Raw genomic sequence first — 24,455 nt, forward strand, 5'->3', positions numbered from 1 at the left:
CAGACATCAACGTAGCGTACAGATTCTGGTTCGAGGTGGTCAGCTCAAGCTCAGCATCCGTCTGTGACCGGTAAAATCAAGTAACCATTTATGGGAATTTCGATTTAAAGCTTTCGTGACTGCAGGGATTCATCTTCTTGGTTTTTTCGGTAAAGTCACGTAGAAGGGAAATAATAAAATAATAAAAATAATTCAAATAAAACATAATAAAATAATTCTCACGACGTTTCGGCCACAACGCAAGCACTGGTAATGTTAATCGGTATCATTCAGACGCTGTCTCCCCGACAGACCTGGTCTTCACCTGAGGACGGCTGCTTGCGTTGTGGCCGAAACGTCGTGAGAATTATTTTATTATTTTTATTTTTATTATTTTATTACTTCCCTTCTACGTGACTTTACCGAAAGAACCAAGAAGACATTTATGGGAAATCAACCCCTGGTTGTTCCTTTTGTGATACCCCCCACCCCCGCCCCCACCATGGCAATGTGGAATTCTACCCGTTGATCTAGGGCCACCAATGGGAGGAGGAGGAGCGTTGCCCCATTATTCATTCGAGCAGGGAGACTCGGACTTAATCATGGGTTTAGTAAATGTGGAACACTTAAGAGAGTGTGTGGATTGCCCTTCGAGTCTCAACCAGGCCTTGCTGCCTTTAGTCTCCCTCCAAGTGCTGATGTTTACTTCGCTGTGCAAGCTGCTCGTGTTGTGGCCAATTTGTAAATAAGGAGAAGGTCCGTGGACAAATTTCAGGAGACCACTTGCCACCGACGTGCACACACACACAAAAATCTAAAACTGCCCGATAGAAATACATAGCAGGGCAAAGCGGCGTTGGAGCAAGCGCCGATTAAAGTCTGCGCAGCACGCGGCGCCGATTTAGCTAGCTCCAGTGGGCCGAAACTCTTCATTTGAGACGTGGTTGTGCTGGCGGTAGCCCAGACCAGTTCAGATACCGATTAACATTACCAGTACCACAACCGCGAAAACAAATCACAGGGGTAATACATCACCACCACGCACCAGTAAGATGAAAGGCCGTTACCACTTCGGATCATGTTTTGCATTAAACATCGGCGGTGGCGCTGGCTACCACTACGCGGTTATGTGCTGTGAGATTCCCTCAAATCGTTCACAGCTTGCGCACACACACACACACAAAAAAAACTCCGACTTAATTGAAATGCAGTGCGTTAAGGTCAGGCGCTCTGGGACATCTTGTTTGCAAAATGTGTGCCGCGTGAATGAAGATGACGATGGCATTGACATGTATTATGGCTGCGGCAAAGCAGAACAAGTGGTTGTCGTACTATTATTGTTCAAGTTAAAAACCGGGGCGCACCTATCCCTAACAACGCTTGTCACTTGTGCGCAGTCTTCCCGGTGCACCGACACAGGCAAATTCGCGATATGACGTTTAACCGCTTGCTTTAAAAAAAGTATTTGGCTTTGAAAAAATAAAAATCAGTGCCGAGAAACATTTACGCATTATATATATAGAGAGAGAACGCTCAAACTCTACCCAGATAAGTCCGAAAGCTCTTTTGCTTTACTGCCTCTTACCACACACGCACAATTGCAGGAGAGTATCTTGCACATCTTTGGGATAGTTACGTGGGATAGAGACGTCGAAATGACGATCATCATCATGGCCACAGTGCTTCCTGTCCCACGTAAAAACACTTGTCTAAGAGGATTCCTAACTCCGCCTCAAAAATATATTCCTTATTTAAATATCATTTACTTTTAAAACCAGGTTGCCAAGCGCAAGCCCAACGGTCCAATAAGCCAAAGCGGCCACAGCAACAAAACGGTGCTACCGAAGGGGTAAATGGAAAATAATTGATACGTTGGAATGAGAGAAGCTAAAATACGAAATTTTATGAAAATAAAGTGACGATTGCTGGGAATTCCATCCAACGGGAATTCTAAACAAAGGGCAGAGCCTCACCCACCACACAGGCAATGGGGAGTGGATCAGCCCACTCCTAATCGGTTAGAGAATATAAAACACGGTGTGTATATTGTAAAGTTAAATTAACATTAATAACACTGTAGGGCACGAATGATTAAACGGTTTACGTAAAGATGTTAACATTTACATTGATACGTACCCATTTAAGTTAAGTATTTTATAAGTCTTTAGCCATCACCAATAGTTTAAAATGTCAAGTTGTAAATGTTAGCTATTCAAAGTGAATATTAGAAACGCATATTGCTGGAATTTGTACTATGTAATGCACTGCAGTCTTGTAGAGTGTACCGCGTGGGTGATATGTGAAACTTGCGAGGCAGATGTGGAGGTGTTTTTGCCGACGAGCGGTCAGGGTGGAGGGGGGGGGGGGACCGCTTGAAATATGGGTGCGATCTTTATTTCAAAGGCAAAAATTGACCTTTGCCGAGTAGAAATTTGTTCATGTCAAGACCCATATTAGGCTACAATTCTTGAATGTCAACCTTTCAAGGTTATGGGGCTTACAAGGTCGTCCAATCACAGAGAAATCACGGTTCAAAAATCAAAATTTACTCTTCTCCCCATGCAAAGTGCCGTTTTGAAACGGCGATGATAATTCCGTCATAATTTACAGTCCTTTGTTAAAGCGACTGCTGAACGAGCACCTCCACACCTCTGATGGATGTAGGCCTCGTGTCAGTTATATTTGACCATACTTCATCACGCTGGTCAGTGCTAGTTGACGGCGGAGGGAAATCCAAAACCGGCTCGGATATCACTCGACACTTGCTGATAAGCAATCGGTTGGGAATCAAACTCAGGTCGCTGGGTTCAGAGTCCAATGTGGTAACCATTATACTGACTGCTACACCCCACGTACAAGCATCGTGAATGGATTAGCAAGCCTCTTATCCCAGGGTAGGAAAAGTAAGGTACCATGGGGGTGCAGAGAAAAGTGAATAAAATAAACATGTTTGCAGATTGACATCAACGAGGTGCAAAAGGGCTTTGTCGTCATCCCCGAAGTTGGCCAACTTCATTCCTCATTTGCATTCCCGCAAGGTCCAAGTCCAACCAGCAAATACCAACGTCCTTTATAACCGCAGCGATGGTCAACCCGCTGCCTTCAACGAGACCACACCCCCGTCAATGATTGCGCCGATTCGGGCCACGAGGGGACAAGGTTTTTGTTTTTTTCCGCAGGGGCACGAATTCTCCACAAAATGTAAAAAAATGCGCAGCCCTGCAATTACTTGCTCACGCCACCCGCCAGCGGGAGGGGGTCTTTTCTCTCTCTACGTAGGCAGCTCCATTAGGAGGAGCCACTCAACCGAATGTTACAGCAGAATATATTTGGTCTTCTCTTCCACGCCGGCCAGACCCCTTCACATGGAGACGAGAGTACCCCATGCGCGCAACTTGTCCATCAACTACCTCTGGCGTGCCCCGGGTGGGGGTGGGGGTGGGGGGGGGGCAAGAAACTTTCGCCGTCTCAACTGCGGTGGCCTGGAGACTGAACCGGCGACCTCCGGATTGAAGGTCCACAGCGCGTCAGCCACGACACCGCAGCAGTGTTAAAACACACACACACACACCTGTAAACAAGTGGTCAAATGTCTCCCCTGGAGTGGTTACAAAGACAAAGGTCCCTCGTACAGCTTTAAGACTTGTCTGGGGAAAAGTTCTGTTAGAGAGCGCCTATGAAGTTCGGAAGGGCACACGAGGGGTGGGTGGCCAAGCCTACCACGCCTCTGGGAGGTGGTACACTCATCCATCGACAGTTGTTTAAACGTCACATTCCCATGCCAAAAGACAGTCTCTCTCAATAGTTCGAGACGCTATTAAAAACTTCCCACAGAGAAGAGCGACGAACTTAAAATGCAAAAAAAATTCATCCCCCAGGAAGGGCCGGTGGGGCCAAATGAAATCCCTCGGGCTGGGTCATCGACGTGACCCTTGCAGGTTGGCACGTCCTGCGACAACACCATGGCAGTGCCGCCCCAGCGCTGGGATGCCAGCGCGCAGCCGACCGCTCGACCGCTCGACCGCTCGACCGCTCGACCGCTCGACCGCTCGACCGCTCGACCGCTCGACCGCTCGACCGCTCGACCGCTCGACCGCTCGACCGCTCGCGGACTAACACCCCTCACCTCAGGTAGTCCCTGCGGCACAGGATGAGGTTGGCGCGCGTGTAGAGGGTGGAGCCGACCTCGCCCAGCCGGCAGTCGCAGCAGGCGCACTTGAGGCAGTCTTCATGCCAGTACTTGTCCAGCGCCTTGAGCAGGTAGCGGTCCTTGATCTTGCGGTTGCACCCCGCGCAGCCCTTGGGCTTCCCGTCTGACTGCACCGACAGCATTTGGACGGCTGCGGATGCAAAAAAAAACCGGGGAAGAGAGTGGTCGGTAGGGGCGGAGGCGCGCGCACAGACGACACATGCACGCGGGCGTCCCGTTAGCAACGACATTGCCACGAGCTCTCCACCCCACCCGCCTGCCTGCCCCTTCACGGAAAGCGCGGGGAGGGAAGGAGGGGAGAGCGGGGGGGGGGGCGGCTTCGATTGGCCTCGCGATGTCCTCTCTACGCAGGGAGGAGGAGGAGGTGCACGCTAAGAGACTCCACCTGGAGCACGGGGCTCGGGGCAACGTGGCGAGGAGGCGCGGCCGGGGAGGGAGAGCGGCGAGGTTTATGCCGTCGATTAGGATTTGCCGGCAGGCGGCGGGAGATATTCGGAGCGCAGCGCCCGTTCGAGCGTGGCACCTGTGGCAACGCGGCGGCGGCGGCGGGAGGCGTCTCGTCTTCCGCGTCGCGACGCGCCTCTCCGTGCGCAGTGCAGGTCACAAATGAGACCCATCCATCTTTCCGAGCGTAAACCCTATTTGGGGAAGCTGCCAATCTGTCAATTTAAAATGATTTACTGTTGCACATTAAGTGGCATCCGTGTTTTGGGAGCGGATGCCGCAGGTCTCAGACTACTGCACGCAAGTTCCCATCCAACCGCGCCCCCCCTCCCGCCGCCTCCCAACAGCGCCCCCCCCCCCCCGCATCGCAACTCCCAATCGCCGTGTTGCACGTCCGTCGATAATGCGGCGTGCGGCGAGTGAACCACAGCCGTCATGTTTACCGCCACCTCCGCCTCCGTATGTACACGTCAATAACAATAATGGCGATGACTATGACGACTTAAAAAACACAAGCACAGCAAAGGGAGAGAAAAAAAATCCATAGCCCCGTAATTGCGAACAAATGATACCCCGCGAACGGCGGCGTGCACAGCCTCTTGCGCTGTTAAGCGAATGTGCCAGCTTTTTCAATTCCGAAAAAAAAAAGAAACCTAATTATCACGTTTCTGTTCAACGGGAATGAAGTCAACAACGATGCACAACAGGATGCAACTCTTTAGTGCACGATACTGGCGTTTGGACTTTTTTTTTCTTAAGAAACAACAGAAGAGCGGATTTAAACCATGGCGAAAAGTGCAACGATTGAGAAATTTGCGGGAAAGTTGGAAGAATTTCTCTTCTCCACCTCAAAAAGCACCTTTGGAGCCAATTACATAGTTTACAAAGCCCTGTTCGCTTAAAGTGGGATCCAGACACATGGACTGAGGCACGCATCTCATTGCCTACCTCTTCAATTGCAGTAGAACTCACATTTCGCATTTATCACCCAGATTTCTTCCTTCAAAGATATGAGAAAATAATACAACTTTATTTCTTATTGGTGTCGAGCCGAACTGCCTACGGCTGAGAAAGGGCCTTACAATTTTGGCACATTCCATTTTTAAAAAATCACAAAACACCATAACGTTTTCAAAAACTGGCTGCTTGCATTTTATTATTTTCCAAATTTAGACCACATGTGCACGCATATTGACACAAGATGAATAAGTTCATTTAATAATGAGTGAACTAAAATAAAACCCGTTCGGTGGAGCAGCTGCGTAGCACTTGCTTTATATACGCGTGTGAAATGTGAGAAAAAAAACTAGTTCCTTGACAATGTTAAAGTACCAGTGACAGCAATACAGAAAAAACATCTCTTTGCAAGCTGCATCGATAATGAGGATACATTAACACTTCAGTACCACGGCAAAAATTAAGGAACGGCACCTTTGGCGTTACACAAAGTACAATTAAATAGTTGCTCTGAGTTGCGTTCGGTTAACAATTTATCTGGGCTCTCGCACAAAGCGCCATGGGTAAAATTTGCCAAAAATGGAGGGAGGTTTAATTTGTTTTGCCTAAAAAAGTGATCATTTCAAAATCACCTTGATAAGCGCTGTGCTACATTTTTTACAAATTGTATACATCTGCGGCATCTTCTGTTCCGCCTCTACGAGCGCAGGCAAGTTAATAGTTCAGTCAGCGGGTGAAGAGAGTAGATATTGCAGGAGTCTCGTAACCATACCCATATGTCCAGAATGTAACGTCTGGTCGTGTAACAAAAAAAGTCGGCTACAAGCTTTCCACACCAGACTCAAATTAGGCTTCAAGCACTCGCACAATTGTTACACACACACATTACGTAACAACTTTTACCTCGTATGACAGTTAGCCGCTCACTTAATTAAGGGACTTCATGTGCCAATTAATGGAACTGTAGTTGTCAGCCAGCAAAACCTGGGTACTTAATGTCCCATACATATATAAATATAAAACACCCGCAATGTTTTTTTTTTAAACACATCGATCTCAGCAGCTGTGCTGTTATAAAAAAAGGTAAACTATTGAGTCCATGCAATACTTTTTTGGAGAGAAGTTTCAAAGTTGACTGAATTGCAAGCAACAAGCGTTTGATATTTAAAATATATATTTCACGAAGATAGTGGAGCATGGTATTTCATTAACTTCCCTTGATACACTTGTGATGGTGTTGCTGGTATACATTTTCTCGGAGTAAATATACACACACACCATTCGCTACGAACCGTATCAAACCAAAAATATATGTCCATTAAAAGGAATACATTGGAAGGGTATTCTGGTATTTTACAAATTATCTTTCTTCGTGACAAATTAAGCTGTTGGTCAACTGCAATTTTAACTTAATATTTGTATCGTACCAACTCACAATTTGCTCTCGTTCTATAAAAAAACAAATACCTACATTTCCAGGACATCAGTACCTCGAACCCATGATGCACCAACACCGATAGAAGAGCTTTACCTTCAAGGAGAGCCCTGCCTGGAATGTTGTGACCAAAATCCTTAAGAGTTTTTTTTTACCCGAGAAAAGCTCCTAGAGAGAGCGCCCAACACAGGCAAGCGCCAATATCCAAATATTTTCACACACACATAAGTCAGTGCCCTACTTGCTGTACTGCTTCACGGCAAACCTCATAATCATGCAGGCTGCGAGTCGCACACACACAAGACTAGACACGCGCACGCTCGAGAAAAAAAGTGCTGGATTAGCGGCGCGCGCACGCTTAGCGCAAAAACTTACAATTTACACACCTGGCTCCCGACGCAGCTCACAAACGAGCCCACAAACATAAATGCACTCAACTCGTTAGAGCCATCCACAGATGAAGAACGGCAAAGCTCGCGAAGCGAATAGGAGCGGTGAAAAAGGAGGGGGGCGGAGGAGAGGGGGGGGTGAACAGTTTCCTCCTCTCTCCCAAGTTTTTTTTTTTTGCGCAAGCGACAGAAATATTCCATGTAACGCTAATTGCACTTGATAAATCGGGCCTCATTATCGGCAGAAAGAGGGGGGTGTCCGTGGAGAAGCGTGCAACAGCTGGCGCTTGTTGACAAAACAAGTCTCGCGGGAGGCGCGCTCAAGCCAGCAGACACGGAGCGTGCGCCGCCTCCAACTCGGCAGCCCCTCGCCAAGGGGACCGGGGGGGGGTCCCGTAGGGGACTGGGAACCCGCAAAAAGGTGGTCCCAAATCCCTGGGCAACTACAGTCAACAACCTCCTCCCCGACAAATCCACCAAACAACCACCCACCCACCCACTCACCCCGCATGTGTCCCCCCCCCCCTTCCAAAACGAGCTCCTCTCACTCAAAAAAAAAGAATCCCTCGTTTACCCGTCAAGTGATTCTGAACACGATGTTGCGATACGCGGATTTTTGAACATGGGCACACGCGCACACGCACTGACATGTGCAGACACAGACACTAAAACTTTGTTTTGCATTCAATGCGTTTCGTGCGCTACACTGATGGCGTTGAATGTGCAACGTTGAAGCCCAATTTGCGCAAGTGTGGCGAACGGAAACCCAAGCATGTAATTGGAGGCGCTTACATGAAAAAGGTGCTTGTTTTGGGCTTTTAAAGTAAAAGACATTTGGAAATGGTTGGCGATTTATTTTAAGTGCTCCAGCTATGATCGCTTTGCAACAAAAACACAACAAACGCTTGGACGTGCGTCGCGGTGTCACGACGACACCCCGGGACCCGCAACAGCGATGTTACCAAGCGCACTTAACGTAATTATTGCACATAATCTGATTAGGCAAATGCTCACAGGAGGCGCGCTTATTTATAAATCACTCTTAAGGAGAGATTCTTAGGACGGGCTATGGCAAGGACATATCAGAGGACTTAAACGCACGGAGCCTCGCACGCGCATTATCGACGGGAACGGGAAGAGATTCGCCTGTTTAGCCTTACAAACAGGCGCTATGCGTGTGCACCCATTAGGGCATGGTGCTAATGTCCGTAAAAAAAAACAACTGCTACACACCGAATTGACCTACAAGAATCCCAGGAACGCGGCAAGCAAGATACAACCGGGAATCAAGCCAGGGTTGTTGGTGGGATCGTACCACAAAGCACCCACGAGCCTCACTCCACCTCCCCTCAATTATAAAACGAAAGCTAAAATAGAAAAACACGGTGCTTGTGCGTTGTTCAGCAATAAGCGCGGCATCCGTCATAATTGCTAAACAAACGCACGGCTAAAAAAAACAAATACCGCTACTCGGAGTGACAACAAGAGCACACGTGTAGTCCAGCACAGTTGCCTTCTATAATCCAATGAGCCGCAAATTACCGGGAGACAGTCAGCCCCCGTCCACCCGACCACTTCCAAACCCAATAAGCGGCAAAAAAAATAAAGAAACATTGCAGGGAAACGAAAAACTTGGGGGCTCACTAACAAGGGGGTCCTCCCCCTCCTGAGGATAAATTAAGCGGCAAGTCCGTGGCGTGTCTCGGTGCCGGGGCCTTAATAACGAGCAGCAGCAGGAGGCACAGAGTTGCGAGTGACACCTTTCCGTTTTGCTGGCCCCCGTGGCAAATTGTCCACCGGCCCCCCCCCCCACCCACCCACCCCCCCCCCCCCCAGCTTGCGCGATTTTGGCCAACAGTTCGGGCAGGGAGAGATAGGGTGGTGGTGTGGGTGGGTGGGGTGCAGGATAAAAATGGTCCCACAATAAAAAGGGGGAAAAAAAACCCAGACCCCCAGCTTGGAAGGGGGCTCCACTCTCCTCCATCTCTACTTTCGCATTCACTGGCCAACAAATACCCCCACACAACCCGCCCAACACAAGCAGCCCCACAAGGAGCCCCCTCATTAAATAACAGCTTACGAACATGCCATCGATCCGCGCCCAACACACTGGCTTGGTAATTAGCGGCACAAAGAGAGGGCCAAACGAGCTTGGCCAGAATGAAAAATCGCCCGTCCTTCCCCACCAGCCCCCCCCCCTCTCTCACTTAATTACTTTTACAGCCGCCCACCATTAAAAGCCCTTGGCCGGGTTACCGGTAGAGGACATGCCTAAAGCCGGGCAGAGGGCGTGCGTGCGTACGAGCATGCATGTGGCACTGTATGTGTGCGAGAATAAGTTATGCGAGTGTGCAATCTATATAACATTGGTGGCGGGAGGAGTGTATGGACTATTCTTTACATTGTCCTTGGTTTTGGTGCACGGTGCTCGTTTTTGGTGCCGACGTTGTAAATCCTGTCTTGTATGTATACAACGTCTTTAAGCGTAATTATTGCGTGTACCCAGGACGTACGTACTTGTTCCCATGTTTCCCCGTTCTTTCGCACGGTCGACGTTGTAGTTTCTGTGCCGATTGACACTCAAAGCCTCCCCCCCTTCCAAACTATAGCTGGGTAACTGGCTACACGAGGTTCTGTGTGTAGCAAATAAACATGGCATTGAACATCGAATGTGTAGAGATGCGCGTACGTTGGAATGTACGTGCAGCGGTATGTACCTGTGTGCATGCACATCAATAAGAATATCTTACGCCTGTAGGTCTAGACATACCAATGGAGTACAGCATTGGATATGTTTCGACTGCATATGGTCGGTGCATATTTCAGTGATGGATCCACTGGGTGGCCAGATGAGACTATAAACACACATGCATGCCACATTGGAGGGTATGTATTACACGCTAGCCAGACATGCATGCGCACACAAGGTTGTATATACACCACAGTTAGCAAAACAAACGTTGATACCTGTAAAAAGCACACACACACACACGTGTACACACGGTTAACAAACAAACAAACCCTCTGTACTTTAATATACAGGAGTGTCCGTGACGGATCTTTTTCCGATACATCCGTCTGGAATATTCAAAAGAAAAAAAAACACATTGGTCAATGCTTTGGCAGAGTTGGCCAATCAATTCTAAATCATGCATGTGCTCTTATTCTTTACATAGGTTACATTTAGCGTTCTTACAATTACTATTAATTCCGGTTATCAGGACATGCAGGTCCTTGGAATTGATGGACCAACGTTGAGCCAACGTTGGCATGTGGTTGGAACCGTCGGACCAACGCTCCATGTTTACTGGGTATAGGTGGCTGTGTGTGTCTACAATTACACATTTCACGGGTATATGCACACAATACTAGCTGCGTATACAGAACGCATGCGTGTACACAACACGAGTAAAAATAGTCCTATATACGTATACGGCACGTGTTGACAGCGCTATTGTATGTTGAACTTCCTTCGCACCATACATAGCCAACCGTGTTAAATATCGGAGCTGCGGGAAAGGAAAAGAAATTACACACACACAGTATATTACGAATCAGGAAAGCGAATACTGCAGACTGCATATAGGATTCTGACAGTCATGTGTACACATTGGACACATGCGCAAGTCCTTTATAAAAAACACACACACACACACGTTTTAGTAACCAGGTCCATCCGACATGAACCAGGCAGGGAACAAGTGTTCAAATACATTACCACGTGACTGCACGCTTGCAACTCAATACAAAATTGGAACTCGAATAGCCCAATTCACATTGCTCTGCCATCATCAACATCACTATATAGGTGGTGTCATCATTAACATCATCACTATACAAGCATTAGCAGTGCTGTTAGCACCATTAATGTTCCACCATCACAACCAGCTTATTCACCATTGACACGATACTGGTACCATCACACGCTCACACCATCATCATTATCACATCAGCAGCATTAGCACACAAATCGGATTATCAACATCATCAGCAGCGCTACAACGATCAAACCCATCTCCAAAAGAACTCCCATATCATCCACATGCCACACTCGCCATCACTAAACCTTCAGTACTACCAATAATCACTTACCATCATTACCTGGAAAATACCATCACCACCATATTATTGTCATCGTATCAGCGTCACCACACCAAATGTCATCACCATCCCAACCATCTGCACCATGCCGTAATTACCACCATAGTATGAAGTCACCAACACCTTTTTGTAAATTACTGTCGTGTCATAAAAAGACACTAACAAACTTTCAAATGGAATCGCAGTACGATTGTGCACCTTTGTAAGCCAGCAGCAACACGGGTGCAAGCAAAACTATAAACTGCACGCATTGCCTTGGTTTATTAAATGCGTGCCCGTGTCCACGACACAAAATTACGGACGCAACTATATGTATTCATTTTCTTGGTTCTTTCGGTAAAGTCACGTAGACTGGAAATAATAAAATAATACAAATAAAACATAATCAAATAATTCTCACGACGTTTCGGCCACAACGCAAGCAGCCGTCCTCAGGTGGAGAACAGGTCTGAACAGGTCTGTCGAGAAGACAGAGTCAGACTGTCTTCTCAGACTCTGTCTTCTCGACAGACCTGTTCTCCACCTGAGGGCGGCTGTTTGCGTTGTGGCCGAAACGTCGTGAGAATTGTATTTTATTATGTTTTATTTTTATTATTTTATTATTTCCATTCTACGTGACTTTACCGAAAGAACCAAGAAGATGAATCCCTGCAGTCACGAAAGCTTTCAATCGAAATTTAACTATACGTATTGTATTATTCGGCTCAAATACACGCACACGACCTAGGGTGCATGTAGATATGCGTAGTTACACACACACAGACACACGTGGACTTCAAAGTGACACGAGTGCATGCAGTGAACTCATTCACAGCATCTTCTCATTCATAGCATTACACATGCATGCGCCATCCATATCATTGATTTACACACGGACACAGGAGACAGCGTGCACAACACATGCATAATCTGTCCCCTTGTCAACTGGACAGACATTGTGCAAACAGTTAGCGAGCACCTATTAAGTTACAAACGGCGCACCAAGCGATCAATTATAGGCCGAGTCGACCTAGGGGGAGATGCAGCCCAGGTTCAGATACTAATTCCCACGGTGGTGTGTGTCACGAACAGGAGCCGAACGCAGGTTTCTCTTTCCAGAGCGACGTTCGTCTTAAAAACGGGCTCTCTTACCTGGCCAGGTACGTGTCCGCATTGCATTCACAACATGCCAACACGCACATTGCGCATGACTTTGATATGGTTGCAGTAATGTTTATACGTCAGTGGCGAAGATGGTGATGTTGGTACGCTGGTCATGCTAGTATATTAGGTGGTACGATTGTGATACGCTGATGATGGTGGGCATAATGTTGATGATATGGATGTGATGGTGACAGATGATGCTACGGTGGTCATGACCGATGTTACTCGTATGGTGGCGATGGTGTTATGCTGGTGGTGTATTGATGTTTGTATGATGATGGTATAGTGGTGAAGATGCACTCCATATATTACGCTATATTCAGCACGATATACACTCAAGCATAGCATCTAAACTTACATCTAGTGTAGGTACACACACACACACACGACCACAAAGCACGTGCACATTTACACAGCAATTGTCTTCACGCCTGTTAATACCGACACGTAACGATGCCACCGATGAAGCTACCGCACAGGAACCACCAACGCGAATATCTCGGAAGCTACGCGGCAAAGGCTCGAGACTGCTTCGTACTCGGATGCGAGACTGGCCAAGAAGAGCCACGAATTTTAGAAACTTGGGCTGCGAGGTGACAGGATGGAGGTTCGGCGGAGGGGGGGTGGGGGGCAGTACAGAAATTCGTTGTTGAATCAATCTGTGCAGAGTTGCGAGCGTGTTGGGGGGAGAGGGGGGGTCCTCCCGGCTCCTACCACAAGTAACCGAAAAAAAATTAACCCGTAAAAACAAAGTTTTTCACTCTAAATCCTTTATATGCGTGGCGGCTAGAGTCCTCTCGTCCTCTGGCTTGAGATGGCTGCCACCTATGGGTCAGATGATTGTCTGGCAGCATTAAGCAATTGGTAATTACATATTTTTAAAAAATTCCCTAAACAGTGTAAGATTTTTGAAAAAAAATTTCACGAAAATTAATTGTCACGCACAACGAGTCTGTGTGCAAAATGTCAGCTCGATTGGATCACGGGAAGTGGGTTAAAAAACGACCGAAAGATTTGCACGGTCGTAAGCAAGCAAGCACGTAAACAAGAAAGCGAACTTAATATAAAGGATTAAAAAAACTCACTCAGGTCGTGGGGATTGGCCAATCATCTCAATCATCATGAAAGACAACTCTTGTAACTCGGCAAGGGCTTTCCCAAGTCTATCAACGAAAAGTGTCGTTCACAATGCCGCTGACATCTCGTCGCACACACACACACGCGCGTGTTGCACATGTATATCGTGTGCGTATAAAACGTATGCGTTGTTCGCACACACACACACCACGTGGCTTGGCGTGAGGATAACCATTATACGACGTGCACGCGTGCGAATATAAATATGATTGTACATGTCAAACATATGCTCTATTAAGCAGGTCAAATGTAGAACCCACCACTCATTGCACAGCGTAAATTACCGTACAAAGACAAACACACACACAGCCACGATCGAGTCGTATAGCAAGGGCTGGGTGGGTGAGCGTACATCATTTGAAACGCACACAGCCAAGCACGCTGGATAGATCTGTACACAAAATCACATTTCATATCTCAAGGTCTTTACAATTCATTAGGATGTACAACTTACGTATACAAACACACGGGGGACAAGCGCGCTGTGGATGTGGCTAGCGGCGCGTGCCTCGACTCAAACGGGCATCAAGCCGAGCTCATCATCTCACTTGGCAGCCCGAAGCCGGTCGTGGGAATTCCACATTATTATGGCCGGCGGGAGTGGGGAGAGGGGGGGGGGTTAATTGTCCATTAGGACAACTACTGTTGATTTCCCCGTTACCTGGACATCCCTTATCAGTGCCCGACCATATTACAGACCAATTCAGACCTTATTCGGTCACCCCGTGCCCTTATACATCTCAATGTTCACCGGACAAAGTGCCCATCACGAGGAAGAGAAACACAAAACAGACAAAAAACATCATTCGTATTGCCCGTATTGAAACGGCCGTACGCCGTGTGGACCTGCAAACTCCGATTTCCCTGGACAAGAATACGGGTAAACCGTACACGGGTTGACAGCGATGATGCCCCCCCCCATACCCCCACCGTTGGCTTCACATTTATCGACACCGATCGAGGTGTTGATGATAGTCCGAGACTGGATTTGAACCCGTAACCTCCACCGACCGACTCGAGCGTGAGATGCAACCCGATCTACAAAAAGGGTCACACGTATTGGTTATTCCCCGAGACATGCGTCCCGACGCGTATCATTGCAGATCGTGCACGCGCTTGTCAGCGAGCACCTATTAAGGCTTTGCACGGCGCACGAGTTGGGCAAACCGGAGGCTACAGCCCCGGCCGCCGCCTTCGTCTCTCCTACCCCCCCCCCCCCGCATTACCGTAATTGCTCAACGCATTTACACAACAACAAAATAACACCGCACTCAAAATCGGTACGTTGAGTGGACCTCGCGGAGGCCCGGAGCAGATTGGGACACACGGCAGCCGTGTGCACGCCGGAGTACGCGCATCGCGGGCAGGAATCGGACGTCGGTGGCCGGAATTGTAGCGCAGTGTGCTCACCGCTGCGCCACCGCTCATCGCGACACGTGCGCAAGCACACGCACTAGACACGCACCACACACACACACACCATGTGCACACACTACACACCACACGCACACACACCACATGCACGACACACCACACACACCACGCACCAACACACTACACGCACACACCACATGCACTACACGCACACACCAACACACACCAACCACACACACACCACACACACACCACGTGTCTGCGGTGCGTGCGTTTGTGACCGTGCGTGCACGTGTGTGTGTGTGTGTGAGCTGCGTACGTGCGCGCATATACACACGCACGTGTACCCAGGCACGCGCATTTCTAATTGTTTCCACGTTGTGTGTCCGTGCGTATATCTGCGTGTGTAGGCGTATGCCTCATATCCCTGCTCGTGTACAACTATATGTACGAGTACAGCTAGATTGTACCTGTGTGTGTGTAGTGCACACCTATGTCTGTGTGCGTGTGCAAGGTATACGAAAGATCTGTTGTCTGTGTGTGGGGGTGTATGTCTGTGTGCGTGTATCCGTCTGTGTGTGCGTGTCCGTGTGCGTAGCAAGCCCGCTCACCGTTCATACTCCACACACAAGACGACGGGGCCGCCTCTGCGCCGCACAACGCGGGGCCGCCAGCTCAGTGTCACTCCACCTCGACCCCCCTCCTCCTCCTCCTCTTCCTCCTCTTCCTGCTCCTCCTAATGCACTCATCAGCCGCTCGGCCACTCTGCTCTACCCAGCCCTGTGAGTCTATCCACCCCTCCCTGTTCCTCCCCCCACTACCACCCCCTACCACCCCCCTTGGGGAGCCGTCTCCCACTCCTCTTCCTCCACAACCCCCTCCCCTCCGTCACCTCTAAATCCTCCTCCTCCTCCTGTTCCTCTTTATTGTGCCTAACGGAGCCAGCCAATCGCCGCCACCCAATTAGTGGAATTTAATCACCAACCATCCCATCCCATCACGTCCCGCGCACGCGAATGTTGAATGATGATGGTCCAAGTCCGGCTTACAGAGGCGCGCGGTGGTTGATAATGATGATGGTGATGATGGTGGCGATGATGATGGTGGTGGTGGTGGTGAATCCGCGTGGCTAGCGACAAACACCTCTAGCGGGCTACTGCTGCCACGCACGCGCGCGCACGCACGCGCGCGCACGTGTGTAAAAGGGCTCGAGCGAGCAACAACCTGGCCTTCAGAGTGCGTATGAAGCAATACTACACGAGCCCGTGTCCATAGCGCATCGAGACAATAGCCGCACTGGCGGCTATTGCCGACCAGATAGCCGTACGCAGCGGATTTAAACCGAGAACCCAACGCAGTGTAAGAAAAATATAATAGCGTCTAAGGGCGACAGCCGCGAATAGACGAGTCCTGAGAAGCAGCCTATGTTTGAAACACGACGCGTGACACAATAGACTGTAGCGTCAAACAACGTCGCGCACTTAAACCACGGGGCTATTCCACGCCGGCTGTATGGCTACATTAGTGGTACGGCACAGGGGCGGGTTGTCCACGCAAGCTGGAGCACGCAGAGCACACGCGGAGGAGGGACGCTGCCCCTGTAAGAAGCCAGCAGCGATGAGGACGAACTGGCTGTGTTGGGTCTCTCTCTCTCTGGCGACAAACTGTCCGAGTCTCCACGCTCTCTCCACCCCCCGCCGCGGTCTCCTCTGGGCCATGGGCTGCTCTCACTCCTACCCCCCCCTCTCTCTCTCCGTCTCTCTCTCTCCCTCTCGCTCGCCGTGTTACGTCGGAGGCTTTCACCCACACAAGCCCGGCAGCATCCACCACGCCGGCGGGCTTCGCTCGGCACTCCGTGGGGCAGAATCGGCATCTTTACATTGAGACTGCGGGAGTAAATCCTATGAGCTATGAAGCTCTTCCCCCCCTCCCCTACCACCACCACCACAGATGTCCTCCAGTGATGGGCAGGTCGGCAAGTAAAAATAGCAAAACAATCGAGGGGGAAAAAAACACAATGGGGAAGTGCCTGGGCACGCCAGTAACCCCTCCGTCGTGAGAGTGAACCATCTACGGCAATCCACTGCTGGATGAGCATCCCACCTTCGCCCCCACAAATCACACGCCGCCCGGCCATCGAGTGAGGGGGAGGGATATAACCATACTTCACCACACTGGTCAGAGCGGGTCGGTGAAGGCGGGCAGGCAGGCAAAGACGTGGGAGCATACAAGCGCAGTACAACTGTGGGGTTTTGTTTTCTGCGGTAACAGCAGCCTATAGCAACCTTTTTGTGCGTGGTGTTCGCCCATCGAAACGCTACCCAGGCTCAAGACCTGCTTAGCTTCCGAGGTATGCAGAGGCACTGCGCTTTCCAAGCGATGTGATTATCTCCTTAGTAGGTAGGTATATACACACGCACACTGCACAGTAGACAACCCCTACAGGTTATCAATCTGCGTGCTGAACTTTTCAAATACAAGCAAGATCTGTTTATCCAATCTGCACTCTTTGGAGATACAGCCGTCTGCGTTGACTGCGCCCGTCATGCGCGGCAACACATGGACGTGTCCGGGCGAAGGATGCACTCGCCAAACGTGCAGCAGTGACCGACTCATCGCCCGCCTCTTTTCAGATATTCTTAGTTACGTGAATAGCGCGACAGTTACCCACACACCTTGGCTGTCCGCCTGTCTGGCCTATCATGTCTTACAGCTATTATCAAAGTTCCCTTCCTCCCTCTATGCCTGCCTGCACACCCGTCTTGCCCGTCCGCCTCTCTGTACCACAGCTGATAGTAGTAGCAGCAGTAGCAGCAGCAGTAGCAGCAGCGCCCGTGAACGCGGCTGTCACGAAACGTTACACAAGACCACCCATCCCACCTCCGCCCGCGAGCCTTTAAGAAAGAGCCATTTATCAAGGACACGTTTGGAGCAGAGGCGGCACAGAGAGAGGGAGACCGCAGGAGGAGGAGGATGGGCAGCACAGCCTCGTGCACCCACAGCAATCTGCCAGAGCCCAGCTCTCTTCACTGCACCGGCTACGACGTATAACCACACACCACACACGCCACACACACCGCACACCACACACCGAACGCACGTGCCGCGTGAACCTCACGGTGTTTCTAAGAGGAGAGACCAAGTAGACACGCGAATGGCATCAATCAGGCGACAATCGTAGCCGGGCAAATCGCGCACACGCAGCCGCAATGCACACACACACACGTCGCATGCGTCCTGTTATTACGCCGTATTAATAATGGCACGGGCACGCTACTACGGTGCGTGCGTGTGTGTGCGCATGAACGAAAGTGTTGTAGCCTACCTTGGCTGGCGGGGGCAGGAGAGAGCGCGAGAGGGAGTAAAGTAGCGGTGGTAACAAAACCTCGCTCTCGGCGCGAACTTGACCCAAGTGCGCCCGCGACTCTCTTCACGGTCCACACGGATGGTATATGGTGACACAGCGCTCCCCACTCTGTGTGCCCGATGCGGATACAACTCCACACCATAAGTAATGCTGCGCGTGTGTGCGTGTGTGCGCGCGCACTACGCACGGAGACACCTAATTCTTGCTTGTCAACACGAACAGCACCACCCAGGTAAATGTCATCCCTCAGGGAATTTAGAATGGGGTGGGTGGATTGGTGGGGGGGTGGGTGGGTTGGTGGGGGGGTGTAGGTGCGTGAGTGTGTGTGAGTGGTTGGCGGTGGTGGGGGAGGGATGAAGGCGGTGGGATGGGGTGAGAGATGGGGGGGGGCATGGGGAGATCGATAAAGGGGGCACAGCTAACGAGGACAATTAAATTAATTACCTTCCAGAAGATGAGGTTTTTTTTTCCAGCGTGCGAAACCCGACCCCACGCTGTGAGAACGACTGCCTCGCAATTAATGGCATCTGATTAGACACCTCTGCGCAAATCTTAGCTTCGAGTCGTTAAACTAATTAAACGTTGGAAACGCTGCTGTCCACACTAATGCGGGCCTGTGTAATTAATGGCCCACTAGTTCGCCCCCCCCCCGCCCGCTCACAAACCCCTTTCAGGCGAGCATAAAGGATCGTGCTGTATTGTTGTCTTGCCATCATGAGGCCCATTTTAACATTTTAGAGCAATTTTCCACCCTTTCTCTCGCTCAGAAAGGGATTTTCGTGAGCGGTCGAGATTGTCGCTTTCAGGGGGAATGGAAGGCAAAAATGGGCTGAATGATATGCAGCAGCACGGACGGCGAGCAATAAAGGAAATCAATACTTAACATTCAGTTACATGTCATTCAATTTCCCTCATAAAGTAAATGGTAATTGGATGGGTCATAAAACGGTCGGCTTTTTCATTTCGACTGATGAGATGCACTAAAGCTGACAGGGTTATTACCTGAAAGTAATTAGGTTTTGACATGAATTAAATTATCTGAGAGCTGGCTATCTCGCCGTCGAGGCAATTTTCTGCACCGTTTTAATGTTATGAAAATGAAAAAGAATTTATTTTTTACTCGCGTTTCTTACCTCCTCTCTCTCCCCCCCCACACACACACACAAGCCCCCCTCCAGCCGGCTCCCCAAGAGAGTGACATCAATTATTAACCAAATAACTGCGGCAAAAAACCAATTGTGGACTTGGCAACAATGCAACATTTAATGTGTTTTCAGTAATACAGTTTGTGCGGGAACATTTGCATGGCGAGGGCTTACAAAAAAGCCACAAAGCGAAGAAAAGTGGCGTGAGCCCTTACATCGCTGGGCCTCGCAAACAATACACGCAAATTTCATCCCATAATTGCATTAAGCATATGGCCGTGGCTCTTAATCATAACCCTGGATTTGAAAGCACGTTTCAGTGTGGAGCGGTGTTTGTGTACAATGCTGATGTTCCTTGAATATTCCACGGAAGATGCAACAAAGCGGTGGTACACACGCACGCGTACGCATCACATAGAGAGAGATATATACACACGCGGCGTCAACGTTGCTACGTGTGTATGTTGTTCTTATTATTTAAAGTGTGCCGAGAAAAAGAGCTGCACAAGCGCCCCTTGGCTACATCGGCATCATAATAAAAACACGTTCGCCCGACGAAAAGTGGTGGAACGATCGCACGACGGAACGTACCGTGAAACCTGCCTGGCTTTGGACTCTCACAATAATCATTTGAACGTCGCTACACCTCCACCTATTTACTTGCGCACAGGTTGCACGCACGCACGTGACGGCACGCGCACGCGCTTGAAATATTTACGTAAAAAAACACAATTAGTTGTTCGGAACTCATTCCCATGCCGCTGTTTTTGGACGACACGTTTGAGAATTTTTTTTTTTTAAACCCACACAACTGCAAAATCACACGCGGTGAGCGGTAGACAAAGTTAGGCTACGCTGCGATTCGCGTTGTCTGCAAGGCGTTTGCACTGGCTGATGGCCAGACCTCGACACTCTACGAAACAGTGTGCCAACGTTTGTGTTAATTTATTTTTAAAAAGCAAAAAATGTTTTACAGTGCTCGAAAATTAACATTCAAATTAAACGCAAAATCGGTGGAGGGGGTGGGGGCGGTGGAAAAATCTCACACACATTCACGAACAGAATTTCAAGCCAAGCAATTTAGTTTTTTGTAAAAAAACAACAACAACAACGACGACGACGACGAAACAAAAGATATATTGTCCACACCTGTCAGCGCTTGCGACGGTGAGATGCTGCTGCTGCGGAGTAGGAGGAGGAGTAGGATGAGGAGGAGATGGGATGGGCGCTGCTAAGCCAGGGTTCCTAGGTATGCCCACGTTTGACGCGGGATGGCGGCAAAACTGACGGGCGGATCGAGTGGTGCAATCGGCGCGCGCCCGGACGCGGCACGACGTTCAAAAAGCTCACGGAGCGCCGAGAAACAACCCCAACCCCCTCGGCTCGGAAGTGAGGGCCTCCTCCGTGTGAGTGCTGAAATGGGGGCTGTCTGCCTCGGTATTTAAACCTCCAGCCGACCAACCCACCCCCCACCTCCCATCCGAGGCTCGCCCAACTTCACTGACAAGTTTCGTCTGACAGCGGCCGAACATGTTGCTCTAATGGACCTCATTAAGGTCTACTTACAGATGTTCTCTTAACATAATTGATCTGCACTGAGTCGAGTGCGCCCTGGTCTATTCCCCAGCCCCCAATTACGGCGCAGGTAATTAGATCCCCAACCTCCAATTCCGAGCAAATGCCCTTCTGACGGTCGTGGATATCAAAGTGTCCGCGGCTCGCCGGGGTGAACGAACGGGGGTCCGAACGCCGCTCTCCTGCCGTATCGAGCGGTGGGGGACTACCACCCCCCCCCCCTTTTTGTAGTCGGGCCGCCTCCGCTAATGGGGATGTGGGAAGGGGTTTGGGGGGCTGGCGGGCGGGCGGGGGAGCGTGCGTGTGCGTGTGTGTGTGCGGAGGGGTGTTTCAGGGGATGCGGTGTGAGAGATGGGGGGGCGGGTGACGATCGGGTTGGATGTGCTCGCGAGTGGCGCAGCTGCATGGCATTGGTGGCTGCCGGCACTTGCGTCTCTAACGTGTTTCTTTTCGGCTAATGTTTGTGGGGCCACGAGGCTGATCGAAGGAGTCAAGGCAAAATACGGGGGGGTGGGGATGGAGATAGACATAAAATCCCCAATGGAATAAATAAATAAATTATAAATAGGTAGAGGGCAGGGTGAGATAGGAGGGGGAAGGGGATATGGTGTGGGGGAGCAGTCAGGCTACTAATAACTAAGCCTGGGGTCTATTCCTTTTGAAACTTCACCCGTAAAAACTACACAGGACTGTCAGGAGACAAGAAAGGCAGTGTTGAGAGGCAGAATGAAAAAGCACTTCCAGCCGTGTGCACCTGGGAGAACGCAAGACCCACTCCAACTTTTGGAAATGCCAATCAATTGAGAATGTTATTTTCCTCTAATTAGGATGAGAGCATTAAAGAAGGTAAGCCTTGGGAATTGGGGAATGAACAGGTTTTGCATTTAAAAAGAAAAGCAAAGACTGCACTGCAAACTTTTAGCCCCTCTCCTCGCCCGACTCTGGAGCAGCTACGTACATTTTTTATCGGAATCACGACCCTCTTCCGCTCTGCTGGGGTAGCCAGGGTTACTTTACAGAGCGCGGCTTCGGGTAATTGGGAGCAGAGCAGAACACTGTTCCTATCTACAACAACAGCAGCTTTACTCCAAAAAAAATTCCATCGGCAGACCAAAACAGCCAGCGCTCGTGCAAAATTCATGCGGTTTTTGTCCACGCATTGGGGCCATTTTTTCTACCATTTATTAAAACATTACCGCATTTTCGTTATTATTTTTTATCAGAAAGCATGTCCGTTAACACCAGCCGGTGTACAAAAAAGCAATGTTGATGCGTTCGAGGGCGCTGCGTAAATGTGAGATGAAATTCTGGGAATTGGCGTCACACCGAGCGCTGTAGCCGGAAAATTTGACTTCAATTTTGGAGTGCGGAATATATGATTTACTCTCGAGCATTGGCTGTATTGATAGCTGGTGTGTCTTTAGCGATCACGCATTCATAATCGCTAGGTCCGTACATTCGCAAAAGTGTTCCCATACAAGGTGGTAACATTGCCCGCGATTACACACAGACTGCGACTAGGCAAGTGGAGACAAAAAATATAAATCATTGCAAAATAATCCAATGCATAACAATCGCGTGTAGTTGTGATTGTGTTCACATAATGAGATAATCGTGTGCTGTACGCAGTACCCTGTAACCATTACATGCTGTAATTTCTGGACAAAAAAACAAATACATTATTACCTCTCGAGTACGCAACGGGAGAATAGTGCGTTAAGGCAAGCGTTGTGTTTTTTTTTGCCGTGTGAAATTGAACGGTTCCATCAAACGGCCACAAAATCCCCGGCCCAGGCCATTGGAAGTTTTCGCTTTGAATCGCTTCAGCACGCGAATAGCTATTAAGTTGTAAAAAAAAACTAAATCCAAAAACTAAATTCGGCTTGAAGACAAGGAGGGTTGAGATAGAAATCACCGGCGGACGGTAACCGAACGTGACAAATACACTCGCTTAGAATCGCGCTCTCTTTTGCGAACCGCGCGTCGAGAGAAGAGCGGTCACTTTGTGTCCGTGCTTTGAAAAGCCGAGGCATTAAAACACCCGAAACATTGCTAATTCTTTTGTCATGTTAATCACTACTTCGGCTCAAATCCGCAGACATTCCCGCCCCAGCTGGATCTACCGTAACAGCTCAACGTGAGCACAAGCGTAAGCATTCACACCAATTTGAAAGCTTTTGCATTTCACATTTTAGATGTTTACGTTGTGTTTCATCATATATATGCTGGAATGTGTTGTCGTAGTCCCCGCCCCCCGTCCCCCCCCCACCGCAACTCTGACAGGGAGGTCCGCGTGTTGTGGCCGGTTCCACAAATGTGGCCTCGAGGGTTTTAATTAAGCGCATTGGCGTGGCGATGTGCAGGTGAAGGGCTGCTTCCGTAGGAGTGCTGCGAGCGGGAGACAGTCGGAGGCTGTTGATGCTGCTCTCTCTCGCCCGATAACTAACGCCCCCAACGCCTCGGCATGAAATAAACATCACAGCACTCCGCCCGCAAATTTGGGGAATCGTTTAGTGCGCTTGGAGCAACTTTTAGCGTTGCAATTTTCGATATGATTGGATTTTAAAGTCCGAGATGTTCGGTGATGCGCTGTGCATTTAAAATCCAATGATTTTAATTTTCAAGATGCTTCTGTGTTGCCACACCCGGTTACGGATGGTTATATTAAAGAACAATAAAGGATGAGAAACGCACATGATGGGTGCTGCTAAGATACACAGGATGAGTTAAAAGGCTCAGCGTTTGAAGCCGCAGGCTTGAAGAGAAGCGAAGTTTTAACACATGAGTGTGAATTGAACACGGACGCACTTAATACTTGACGAGAGAATCGTCCCGACCATGAAGACAATGACGGATTATTTGAATTGTGTATAAAATAAGGATCTTTTTTTAATACCCCAATATCATTTTGGTGTGAACACATGTTTTTGTTTTTCATTATCAACATTTTCTGATTGCGTAGTATGCAACGAAAAATATTATGTTTTTAAGAAATCACATACCACCTCGGCTTTTAATGTCAACAAAACGCGTTTGACAAAAAATAGACAGCCATTTATTTACATCTCACTGCCACATTTTCACAAATGCCGTTTATTCCCTCTCTTTCACATTCAGAGCGTAGGGCAAAAAACGCATTTTGTCGTGAAAACTTTACTCATTCTTTGTAGTGCTCAGTGATATGTGCCCTTCTTTGTGA

General features: G+C 49.2%; 1 protein-coding gene across 4 annotated transcripts in view; it reads right to left on the reverse strand.

The window, feature by feature from the left end:
• The window catches only part of LOC144933794 (LIM domain only protein 3), a 180,839-nt gene that overhangs the window by 16,794 nt on the left and 139,590 nt on the right, over positions 1 to 24,455 (reverse strand). Inside the window, exons 1-2 of one of the 4 annotated variants that reach the window (XM_078858925.1) lie at positions 20,831 to 21,424; positions 4,106 to 4,319 (exon numbers count right to left, since the gene is read on the reverse strand). In XM_078858925.1, coding sequence (XP_078715051.1) covers positions 4,106 to 4,311 — 206 coding nt within the window. In that variant the 5' untranslated portion in view covers positions 4,312 to 4,319; positions 20,831 to 21,424. Of the gene's footprint in view, positions 1 to 4,105; positions 4,320 to 15,780; positions 15,936 to 18,494; positions 18,778 to 20,830; positions 21,425 to 24,455 lie in introns of those variants that run through there. The other 3 variants (XM_078858922.1, XM_078858923.1, XM_078858924.1) reach the window with 3 other exon arrangements.

The sequence above is a fragment of the Lampetra fluviatilis genome, chromosome 8 (assembly GCF_964198595.1).
Source record: "Lampetra fluviatilis chromosome 8, kcLamFluv1.1, whole genome shotgun sequence".
Lineage (NCBI taxonomy): Eukaryota > Metazoa > Chordata > Hyperoartia > Petromyzontiformes > Petromyzontidae > Lampetra > Lampetra fluviatilis.